This window comes from Physeter macrocephalus, chromosome 15 (genome assembly GCF_002837175.3).
Source record: "Physeter macrocephalus isolate SW-GA chromosome 15, ASM283717v5, whole genome shotgun sequence".
Taxonomy (NCBI): domain Eukaryota; kingdom Metazoa; phylum Chordata; class Mammalia; order Artiodactyla; family Physeteridae; genus Physeter; species Physeter macrocephalus.
In genome coordinates, this window is record NC_041228.1 from 68,761,242 (window position 1) to 68,773,542 (window position 12,301).

The following is a 12,301-nucleotide window of genomic DNA, read 5'->3' on the forward strand; positions in this document are numbered from 1 at the left end:
TTTTTTTTTTTTTTTTTTTTTTTGGTGGTACGCGGGCCTCTCACTGCTGCGGCCTCCCCCACCGCAGAGCACAGGCTCCGGACGCGCAGGCCCAGCGGCCATGGCCCACAGGCCCAGCCCTTCCGCAGCACGTGGGATCTTCCCAGGCCGGGGCGCGAACCTGTGTCCCCTGCATTGGCAGGCGGACTCTCAACCACTGCGCCACCAGGGAAGCCCAATGGCATTGTCTTAATATTACACTATTTTTACTGGCTATATAATTGTTTTTTCCTGCTGATGAACCATTTAAACTAGCCTCAAAATGTGAATGCTTCCAAACTGGGGTTCTAATGGAATACACTACGATAAGCACTCAAGCACATCTTTTTTGCTTGTATTGAATTATATTCTAAATTTTTGTCAAAGGCTGTGCACACATTTACGGCTTTTGCTTGGTATTGCTTTCCAAAAGGGTTATACCAGTTTCAATACTAACATCAAGGAATTATTCAAACTCTGTTGGCAGGATTTAGAAACATTTTGCTACCTTAGTAGTCATAAAATGGTGTTTCAAATCTGGTTTAATTTGTACTTGTTGCATCCCTGTAAGCATAAATATTTACTTAATGCACTTATTTGTATTTGTCCATTCATTCTACAGTTATATTTATTGAGCATCTGGGTGTATCACTATTCTAGGGACTGAGGACCTACAATAAGTAGAACAGACAAAAATCTACTTATGGGAATGGTTGATACAGCTCTATGAAAACTATAGTCTATTAGGTACTATATTAAAACAGCATAAGCTTTTCAAACTAAGTTAGCAAACCTTTAGAGTATTTGGCCTTTGCAGGAGGATAAGATGTGAAGGATGAGCATGGTGTACCTTCTGCTCATTTATTTAATAATAAGGAGGCGATTTATTTAAAGATATGGAGCAAGAAAGTAAATAATTTAAAAACTCATCTTTAAATATAAAAAATGAGTTTTCAAAAATAAGACAGTTTTCAAAGAAATTTCCAGCACTTGTCCCCCACCCGTCTCCTCTTGGTTTTCCCCCCTATACCTCTGTGGAAAGACTTGAGAAGCATTAACAGACTATTCAAAACTAACACTTGGTGGCTGAGGAGTAAATGTGTGACAAAGTTCCTTGTGTTTTCAGCTTCTGGTGATTACAAATAAAGCCACTGTAAACATCTGTTTTCCAGAGTGGCTGTTTCAGCTGCATTCCTACCGGCAGTGTATGAAAAGTTATACTAGCTCAGCATCTTCATCTTCGCCAACACTCTTTACAGTCCCCCTGCCCCCATTCTAATAGCTGTGTAGTAGTACCTCATTGTGGTTTTACTTTGCATTTCTCTAATGATTAATGATGTGGAGCATCTTTTCATGCTACTTATCTTTTTCGGTGAAGTGTCTGCTCTAATCTTTTGCCCTTTTTATTGTTTCTTTTTTTTTCCCCATTATTGAGTTTTGAGAGTTTATATACTCTGAATTAAAATTTTTTATTAAATATATTGATTAAAAAAACGCAAGTCACAGGTTATATTTGAGTATGTGTATTCAAATGACTGTGAGCCACCTTAATTCCACACTTTGTTTTTTTGGTAACTAATTTAAATGAATTTGCGAGGTTATCTTTCTGAGGAATTATGTTTTTCTCTATCTCTAAAATGAGAGGGACTTAGTTTGCTGTCAAAATCTAAAACAACTCTCTTCAAGCTCTAAAAAGGTATTCTGTATACAACTGACTACAGCCTAAAATATAGTAGAAACTCTGCTTCCTGTTAGGATGTAAATAAGCGGAGTAATGTGTGACCCAGGAGTAAAGAAAACACTGTTTTCAAACGACATTACTTTCTAAATTAGGGTGTTTTTTTTTTTTTTAAAGTGAACTAGCAACACAGCAAGGAATGATTTGAAAGAAAAGCTGTTTTACCTTCCCAGAACCCATACCTTGAGAAAAAGGAACTATAAAAAGGCAGGTGTTTTAAGTTTTGAAAGTAGTGCATGCAAGCTCCTCTTAATTCACATTTGCACCTGCATCTCTTATTTGCAAAAATTGATGCGTAAACTTTCAAAATAGCAAAATGTAAGTTTGTTACAATATTAACCTGTGGTTTCGTGCTCCATGCAGTAGAGCATGTTACCTTGCAAATTTGGATCCTTTACCGTTTCTAATCCTTACTGTAGTTAATCTACTTTAATGCTACTGGAACTGAGCAGTTTGTAGTTATTAGACTTGAAACCTCTAGAATAGTTTTAACTGCCAGAAGCTCCTCCAGTGCAGTTGCCCCGTCCTCCTGTCTCTCCTGCGAAAGAAGGTCACCTTCTACTGTTGACGACCTTACTCATTTATCTGGGCGAAATTCCCAGTCCGCTCCGGTCTTCCTGCATTCTTCTCCTAGATCAGGGCTTCTTCACCGCGCACAGCAGCTACTTCCCGTAGAGCCGGGGAGGAGATTAAGCACTTTGGAGACCAGCCGCCGACCCGGATTATTTCCCTTTTCCGTTCCAAGCACGTGTCCAGCTAAAAACTTTTTCACCTGTCACACTCCTGCTCATTCTTGATATTCGGTTTCCTGCTACAGTCTTCGCTAGTTCAGCAGCTACGATGTTTGGCAAAAATAGTTCGCATTTTTGCTTAAACAATAACGGCCGCGCAAATTTTAGGGTTAGATTTGTCTTAAGTCCGAAGACCGCGCCTTCTAACTAGTAAGGAGGGACGCACCCGAGGACTGAAGAGCTGAGGCCGAGAGAAGGCTGCGGGGACATGCCCTGGCGGGTCAGCTCAACCCTCAGGGACACTGTCCGCTCAACCCGGGAAGTTTGGGCTCCAGCCGCCGCTTCCGGACACGCCTCTCCGCGAGCCTGGAACTCGCTTTCCCAGCAGGCCCCGCGCGGCCCTCGGCGTCCCGCCCCGTCGGGTGCGGCGCTCTGCGCGCTCCGGGTCCTGTCACTGCTGGACCCGCGAGCCTGGCCTGCGGCCCCACCCCCTGGCTCCCAACTCCTTCCCCGACTCCCGCGGGTTCCAGTCCCGGCTTCCAGCTCCCCAGCCCCGCCCTCAGTCGCGCGCGCTCTCCCCGCCCCGCCCCCGTCCCCCCGCGTGCGGCCGCCACAGCCAATAAGATTCGGGGCCGCGTGCGCAGATTCAAACGGCGGCTCTTGAGGGAGGCTGGGCGCGAGATTCGGCGGTGCGGACAAAACCCTGCAGGAGGCTGTGAGCCCTTCAGGGCTGCTCGCTGCGGGGAAAGGGCGGGGGTCGGCACCCGCGGCGGAGCCGCGCTGGGACAGCGGCGAGGAGGCTGAGAGGTGGCGGGAGGGGCCGGCGGAGGGCGGGAGCGCGTCTGCTGACATGTTGGGGGCATCCCTGACCGGGCCGGGCCGGGGCTAGGAGCGGCGCTGCGGACCGGGGGCGGGTCGCGGTCCGCCCCTCCGTCCTTCTGTCCTGCCCTGCCGGGGACGTGCGTTCTGCACTCGGTCGTCGCGGAGAGGGACCTCGGAGAGGGAAGCGGAGGGAGGGTCGGGGAGAAGGAGCATTAGCCTGAGGCTGGAGGAGGCTGAACTGCGTCCCCGCCCAGCCCGCGCCTATGCGGTACTTGAAGGATGGCGAAGAGGTCGCGCAGGTGGGTGACATCCCTTTCGCCCAGGCCCGTCGGCACAGTGTCGGCTCAGATTCCCTTTCCTTTCCCGCTGCTTCCGCACCAGGCCCTCCCCAGCCGGGGCAGAGGTTTTCTTCCCGCTGTTCCACAGCCGCTTCGGCCCGCTGGCCGCAGCGCAGCCGTGACGTGTGTAGTTGGGGACCAGTGTGTTTCAGACTCAGAAAGTGACTAACAGATGCTCAGGTTGCTCTTTTGAGTCGACTCTCCCCACAGCGCACATCCAGACCCCCCAAACGCTCACAGCCACTTCTTGGTGGGAGTTGGCAGGTAAGTCTGTGCGCTTTCAGGGAATACGCTCCGCAGATGAAAGTGGAAGTGTCCTGCCTGGACGACCTGAAAATGGTGTTCAGAGGGCCTCTTTTTCTCTGAATGACTGGGCCAGTTAAAAATAGGAACTTTGTGATAAACCTGGGTGGGGACCCCTCTGCCGTCTTTGCTCCCTTGAAAGGTGTGGAAGTCCTCTGAGGAATAGCTGAGGAGAGACGACCTTTTTTGATGTTTACTGTAATTACCATACCCATGTTCTCAGCTTTATGTATGTATTTTTAATATCTTCTGCTAGGAAGATGCCACACTGTTACCACCAGTAGCTTGATCTTAAAATAAAACAATGTGTTTGAGTCACTTAATATTTTATGTGTCTGTTGGGCTCTGACTGTGCCTAAGTGTTGCACAGAGGTAGGGCATGTTTTTTTGGAAAACTTGCTAGGATGAATTTATGCTTCTCATTTTTATTTATGTCATTATAGTAGCTACTCCTAAATTGTGTGTAGGAATTACTTAGATGACAAAAAACTACAGTATCTTTTAGTTGTCAGTATTATTAAATAAACATGAAAAGATGTTTGACAGGATTTCCAAATGGTTTTATTTATCTAGATCCACAGCCTCAAAGTCTCAACTAGAGGTGTATTTCCCAAGTTGAAATTTAGTACTAGCTTCATTCACTGCAGATTACTGTTAAAAATTGGCAATAAGTACACATAGTATTTGTTGCTCTTCATTTATTAAGCATCTGCTGCATGTAAGGTATCTTTTGCAGAAATCAGCATAGAATGTAGTTAAGTCTTTGTTGGATTATTACTTGTAGCAACTACAGAATAGATCAGACTCTTGAGGTGGAACAAATGTACACACACACACACACACAAACACACACACACACACTTCTCTAGAAGAGGGTTTTCAACCTAGGCACTGTTGATATTTTGGATCAGATAATTCTTTGTATTGGGAAGGCAGGGTGGGAGGGGTACTGTCCTGTGCTTTGTAGAATGTCTAGCAGCATCCCTGGCCTCTACCCGGTGAATGCCAGTAACACCCCACTTCCCCCAGGTGTGATGATCAAAAATGTCTCCAGACATTACCAAATGTCTGTTGGGGGCCAGAATCACCCAGGTGAGAATTACTACTCTAGAACATCAAGGACCTGATTGACTTCTCAGTCTTCAGAAAAGATAGATATTAAAATCTCCTGTAACTATAATTATTGAGGTATTGATTTAGGCCTTTTCTTTTGAATTTTTAAATATACCTTCATTAAGCAAGGTGACAAGTGAATATTGTCAAGTCAATAACAGGAGTTTGTTTATATTAAATTGTGGCATTATCTACTTATCAGTATTGATGTTAATCTTATTTGAAACAGTTTCTTGGCTAATGCTGTCATTAGCAGTTAGTTATGGTTAGACGTGGATGCTTGAATGTCAGAACCCTGCCTTCTCCAGTTAGTTTTTCTGTCCATAATTTGCGTATGCTTCATAATAATAGGCTAAGAAAGAAGAAGTGATTTAATGATTAATTTGCCTGTATAAGTTGTTTCATTGACAATACTGTGAGCTTTGAGATCTAACATTAATTGCACTGTTGACTTTTATTCCTGTCAGCTGTATAAATTAATTGAAATGTATTACAGAATGATTGAAAGAGTCATAAGTCTGGAGTAATTAAATGTGGTGGGGTGAAGCTACACTCCCTATGGGAGTATACAGGTAGAAGATGTGATGAGGAATTATCATCTCTGAATGGTGTATTTCTTAGGGTCTTCATACTTGAATGTGTTTTGTGCTCTAAATTATATTTCTTGTAGATGTAAATATGACTTATCTTAGAAAATAATAGGATGTGAAATGTTTTGAAGGATAAATTATTTATTGGGCAAAGTCTAGTCTCATGCCTTTAACTAAATATCTTAATAATAAATATGAACCTAATTTATAGTTGAATGAAAAAGGACATAATTCAGTCACTTTAAAATCTCAACTATACAACCACTTAAGTATTTGATTGAAAACTATACTTCGCTGTATAAAAGTTTTGCATAAAACTACAGGCATAAATCCTGTAATAACCTCTCCTGTATGATCTGAAAAAAAAAAAGGAGTAAAAAATGTTACCTCAGGTTTAAGCAACTGAAGAATGTTAGCTCTTTTGATCTTTAAGATAGCTATAGTATCTCTGATCTGGATTTACATAAAGGAAAAGGTTTATTTGGTGTTGTGACTTTAAATAGTTTTTAGATCCCACTGGGGATTTTAATGACATAATTTACAGGCAATACTAAAATTGGTATATCTGTTATTAACATGTATTTGATTTTTAACCATATTTATGTATTAAGTAATTAATTTTAGGTTTTAAAAGCCAGTTCCACTCTTAAAAATAAGGTTTAAAAAGTGTCATTTAGAAGCTAGAAGGCCTGTTTAAGTAGGAACACATTCAGGTATTTACAGTTGAGATGACTGGTGACTATACTAAACTGGAAAGACAAAAGCCAGCTCTTTAGGTATGCGGTGTGTGTGTTGTAGGAAGCAATTTTACTGTGTTGTTTCTAGTGAGATGGGTGTTGTAGGTGAAGAATACTGAAATACGAGAACTGATTTTTAAATCAACTTTGTAGTTAGCAATATTGTTTGGGGAAAGCAAGTAAACTCTATAGCCCTGTTTTTGGTCTGTTAATATAAGGCGTTTGGATTTTGTGGTCTATAGGGCACCATCTAGCTTTAATATAGTTCCTATTTTGAACTCTTTTTGTAATCATCTTTCCTCATTTAAAAATATACACACACTAATGGAATAAAATAGAAATGTTCTCGCATTGTTTTTGTTGATGGATAGCTAGGTAGAAATCCCTTCAGTATTTATTTCATTATTGCTATTAATGGTCAAAGTCGAATTCGTCTTACTATAATGATGCTAGTTTGCAGTCCATCTTTGGGAATAAAATATTCATGTATGCAGTACATCGTATTAACCACTGGGTGGCCTGATTTCACTTTATTAAACTGGTAAATTTTCATCCCTTGAATTCAATTGCACTTAAAAAAATTCACGGTTATCCTGTCAAGACAGTATAATAAAGATGTATTTTTTGATTATGATAAAAATATTCAGACTTGATGCAGTTTGATTTAAAATATTATCAAGTTGAAGTGATTTTACTGGAGCAAATTTTATAGAACGACTGATATTTCTCTAATTCAAATCAGTAGTTTCTATTCAAATAAAAATAAATTTAAAAAAATTTCAAATTCTTCCTTTGGCACACCACGTTTTACTCTTTTTTAGGTGGAATAATTGAAGTCCTTTAAAATTGAACTTCTCTCGAATGTTTTATCTTAATATTGCCAAGTGTGAATAGTTTGTGTATTATTTCACAGGGAAAGTTATGACTTTCACATCCTATTAGCTTACACCCCAGTATAGAATTACTCTTAACCATTTTCCTGGCCTAATAAGTCATAGTATTTTTGTGTGTGTGCATATGCTCTTCATTTTGCAGTTTCATAATCACCCTAATCACTTTGTTCATTCATAATCTACAAAAGTTTTTGAATATGGTACTTAGGTTATGTATTAGACAGTTACAGAATAAATATTTTCTTTGACTTAAAAAATAAAACTGGCAGAATGATTCTGGAAACCAAGTCCTGAATGGAGATTCAAAGACCAAATTCCTCTTCGGTTTTTGCTTTGTGACTGGAGAAATAATTTCACCTATTTTTACTGTCTTCTAGATTAGTCACCCTAGGGTAAAAATGGTTTATCTATTTGCAGATAGATAGTAGGAAGTTGATTTTATTTAACTATTAGATATTACCAGCATTGATAGCTACAATACAGAAATACTAAAAAATGAAGTAGAAAGCAGAAAAATAAAGCAAATAAAACAACAAATAAAGAAAATAAAATAATGATTTGTTTTGATGGTGTCTAACCATTATTAAGCAATGGGACTTTTTCATTGTTAAATGGTGAAAGTAGAATATTGGTGAAGTTATTTGTGGGGTTTTATCTCTTCCCGTTTTTCTTCGCAAATTGTAGGCATTCTCAGGCAGCTTTATGTTGTAGCTAGTGATGAGTTTCTAGGATCTTCTTCTGTCACGCTTACTTGAAAGTTTTATCATCCTTTCAACAATTACTTAAATAATATAGAAATAACTTAATGCTAAAACTAAGAAGTAGTTAGGTAGATAGATTCTAGGGAAGTCCTAGTGGTAGAGAGATGGATTCTAAGAATTCTACTTTCATCCTCCCTCACACTCAACCACTCAAAAAACCCAGCTTCCTGAACATGATGGCCATACTGATGCAAGACAGAGAATGAAACCTCTTGTAGAAATAGAAATTTCTCACAAATCAAGTATGTGGTTAAAAAATAAGGCAGGTTTTTAAAGTTAAAATGAACATGTTTTCAGGAATATTACTCCTTGGAAACTAGTCTTTTGACCAAAATAACATTTTTGGACTCATATATTTAACTTAACATATTTTGATAAGAATACTGATAAGGTGAATTTTGTACAGATTAGATGTGATGTAGATATTTTTGTGAATACTCAAAATTTATATGGGTGAGTCCCCAAATTAGAAATTGTTTTCAAATAACCTAATTTTTAAAGCAATCTCAAATATGCTGTTATGGAAGGTGTTGGGATCTGAGGGGAGGGAAGAAAAGACGGGAACCTGTAAAAAGCATGACTGAGGGCTGTTTGGGATGACAGGAAGTGATAATGTTGCAGGGGACAGTTCTAGGAAAGGTTAGGCAATATTAATAGACACCCCAAAGAACCCCTTCTGTACTGAATATTTTTTTTATGTTTGTTTCAGCAGGTTATGCTTAAAATTCTGCCACTTGGAGGTGCATTTGGATTTTGAAAGTTCTTTTTAATAAATGGGAATGCTTTTTACCTCCTCTTAGAGGTATTTGCATTTGTTAAAAAAGAACGTTTTCTTTCTCATGTCAACTTGAGATCAGCTGTATTAAGGGAGGTAAAAGTTTTGATTGGGTTGGGAAGGAGTGAGGTAATTTTGGAATACAGAATACTCGGAGGAGGTGAAAGAGTAAGCAAGATCATTCAGTAATTTTACAAATGTTTGAATGGCAGGTACTGTGCTTGATGAAGAGAGGTGAACGTATTAGACATGGTCTTTGTACTCCTGAGTTTAAAATTTGGTTGGGAAGGTTGGCAAGTGTGATAGCATTGAGAAGGATGGGTAAGTTCCATGAGTGCGTACAGTGGACAGCAAGCTTCAGTATGGTGTTTTATCTGGTTTACTAGCCTTCTTAGAAATTTATGAAGTCATTGGATCCTGAACCATCTCCAATTTAACAGTTTAATCGTGGCTAATCAAGTGATATTTCTGATAGCTGAAGATGGCTGCAAATAACAGGTATTTAATTAAACCTGTGCTTTTATTTTCAGCATAGTTTAACAAAACAATCATATATGGAAATAGGACTGGCAGATTATTAAAATAGACATTGGCCTTAGGGGAGAAAGTATTGGAATACTGAAGTGCATTAAACTAAAGAAGCAGTTAGGTGTCATAGGTAGGTGGGTGGGAGATTTTGGTGTTTTGTTTGGTCGGATAAGAATAATTTTGGTCCTAATGGAATTGACAAATCAAGGGAAATTAGAAGTTCCTGCAAAGGATCTGTAAACAGTATATATTAAATCTAGGCCTTCATTTTCCACAATGTCTGGTACTTAGAAACGTTAAGTAAATATTAGCTCATGTTATTTTCAGATGTTCATAACTTTATTCAGTCCATTGACTACTCAAAATCCTCTAATTCAGTTTATCATAAAGACCTGCCCTCTTTTCTGGGGTTTTGTGCTCTCATGGCTTTAACTGTTCTCTGTGTGCTGGTGATTACCAAAACTGTATGTCTACCCTAGACCTGTTACCTGAGCAGAAGATTCATGTGCCCAGTTGTCTTCTAGATCGGCTCTGCCTAGTAGGAGAGCCACTAGTCACATGTGGCTGTTGAGCTCTTGATATGTGGCTAGTTTGAATTGCTATGTACTTTTTTTTTTTTTGCGGTACGCGGGCCTCTCACTGTTGTGGCCTCTCCCGTTGCGGAGCACAGGCTCCGGATGCGCAGGCCCAGCGGCCATGGCTCACGGGCCCAGCAGCTCCGCGGCACGTGGTATCCTCCCGGACCAGGGCACGGACCCGCATCCCCCGCATCCGCAGGCGGACCCTCAACCACTGCGCCACCAGGGAAGCCCTGAATTGCTATGTACTTTTAATTTTATTTTATTAAAAAAATTTTTAAATTTAATTTAATTTTAATTTTTCTGATTAGCTCTGTCTGTAGCTAGGAATTCACTTTGTTGCTCCTGGGCGTTTTCTATCAGCTTCATCTTCTTGTTTTTTTTCTCTTTCTCTTTTGCCTTTGGCACTCTCTTCCCTCCTGGACAATGCCACACCAGATTTTGAAGACTTAAGTAAGAAGAAAAGAATGTAAAAAATTTTGTGATTATGTTGATTACATGTTGAATTGACAATTTAAAAATATATTGAGTTAAATATTATTTATTATTAAAATTAATTTCACCTGTTCCTATTTTTTTTAAATGTGGCTACTAAGAAATTACATATGTGGCTTGCATTACATTTCTATTGGACGGTGCTGTTCTGGATACATCCAGTATCCACCTGTATATTTCTCAGGTGCCTTGAAATCAGTCCAAACTGCTTACTCTCCTCATTCCCTTCTACCTCCCAAAGTTCTGTTTCTCCTTCTATTCCTTATCTCAGTGAATAGCTCTATTTATGCTCCCAAAGCCAGAAATTTTGGAGTCGTCCTCGAATCTTCCTCCCATATCTCTCAGATTCATCAGTTGAAAAATCCTTTTGTTTCTACCTTTTTCATATCTCAGTTTTCTGTGCTTCTTTCTATAGCTACTATCACGACAGTTGGTTTATTCTTTTATGTTTCTTGATTTTTGTCACATTTAGATTTCTTCTACTCAAGGATGTAAAAAATAGAATTCAACCCTATTATAGTACTATTATGTTTTCATTTTTTTAAGTGTAAAATATTTGCTTCATCTGAATTTTTTATTTTAAAGTGAGACTTTAGCTTTATTTTTTAAGATAGCTACCCAGTGTCTTACCCTTTATTGAAAAGTCCATCTTTACCCCACTGATTGATATGTTACTATTATAATTTACCAAATTCCCATACGGATTTTGTGTTTTTCCTGAATGTTCTGTTCTGTTCCATTGATTTGAGTATCTGCGCATGTGTCAGTACCATTCTGTTTTATTTATTGTTTCTCTACAGTATATTTTGATATTGGGTAGTGCTAATTCTCTCTCTCCTTTTTTAGAACTTTTTTGGCTATTACTGCCTGTTTATTTTTCCATATGAACTGTAGAATCAGCGTGTCTAAGTTCCTCTGAAAATCTATTGGTATTTTTATTCATTTAATCTAAATTTATGAATTAATTTACAGAGAATGGACATCTATAATATTGTTTTCCTTTCCAAGAATGTGCTCTGAATGTCTTTTCATTTGTTCTTCTGTGTCTCATAATAGTGTTTCATTGTTTACTATAACTTGATCTGTATACTCAAATTGTTTCTACATATTTTAACTTTTTTTGTTGTTGGTGTTGTAAATGGCTCATTTCTTCCATTGTGTCTTTTAACTGACTGTGTTTTGTATTTTACCATTATCGTTGCCAGGCCCTAATAATTTCTTACTTGGGGTATTGTGAAAGATTACCAACTGGTCTTCCTTCCTCCATCTCTCCACATTCCTGCCAGTGACTTTTGCCAGTGATTTTTGCTGAAACACAAGATACTGGTCTTTTACTCCCTTACTTAAATTCCTTTAACTCTTTAGGTTAAAGGTCAAATAAAGAATAAAGGTCAAACTCCTTAGCATGACATAAAGGTTATCACTTGGCCTCTGCTGACATATCTAGCTTCTTTCCTCTGTGTCAGTAAGAACTACAGCTCCTCTCCATTGTATGACTCTTAATTTTTTTTATACTTTGAATAATCTCGTTGGACATATGTCTGCTAGTCTGAGTGGCTTCTTTTGTGTGTATTCAGATTCAGTGATTGAATTCATATCTTTAAATAAAATTCTTGATTTCACAATTGTGTTCTTTTTAGTGAGGATGAGGATGATGACCTTCAGTATGCTGATCATGATTATGAAGTCCCACAACAAAAAGGGTTGAAGAAACTCTGGAATAGAGTAAAATGGACAAGAGATGAGGTAATTATGTGATAGGCTTACTAATTCTATGCTCGTATTTAATGATTAATAATATATATTAAAGATATTTAGAAACAAAACATGAGAAAAGTTATCCATCAACTAACTTGCACATTATTTTTCTTCAACCATACA

The 12,301-nt window shown here is 39.0% G+C and overlaps 1 protein-coding gene and 1 long non-coding RNA gene across 4 annotated transcripts in view; one reads left to right on the top strand and one right to left on the bottom strand.

Annotated features, from left to right (window-relative positions):
- Positions 1-2,790, bottom strand: part of LOC114487834 (uncharacterized) — a 48,580-nt gene extending 45,790 nt beyond the window's left edge. For both annotated transcript variants that reach the window (XR_003683282.1, XR_008619443.1), the window contains exon 1: positions 2,133-2,790. This is a non-coding gene — a long non-coding RNA (uncharacterized lncRNA). The remainder of the gene's footprint in view (positions 1-2,132) is intronic.
- A 576-nt stretch (positions 2,791-3,366) lies between these two features.
- The window catches only part of MYBL1 (MYB proto-oncogene like 1), a 35,217-nt gene continuing 26,282 nt past the window's right edge, over positions 3,367-12,301 (top strand). The window contains exons 1-2 of one of the 2 annotated variants that reach the window (XM_024126974.2): positions 3,367-3,608; positions 12,061-12,166. In XM_024126974.2, coding sequence (XP_023982742.1) covers positions 3,589-3,608; positions 12,061-12,166 — 126 coding nt within the window. In that variant the 5' untranslated portion in view covers positions 3,367-3,588. The remainder of the gene's footprint in view (positions 3,609-12,060; positions 12,167-12,301) is intronic. The other variant, XM_024126975.2, reaches the window with a different exon arrangement.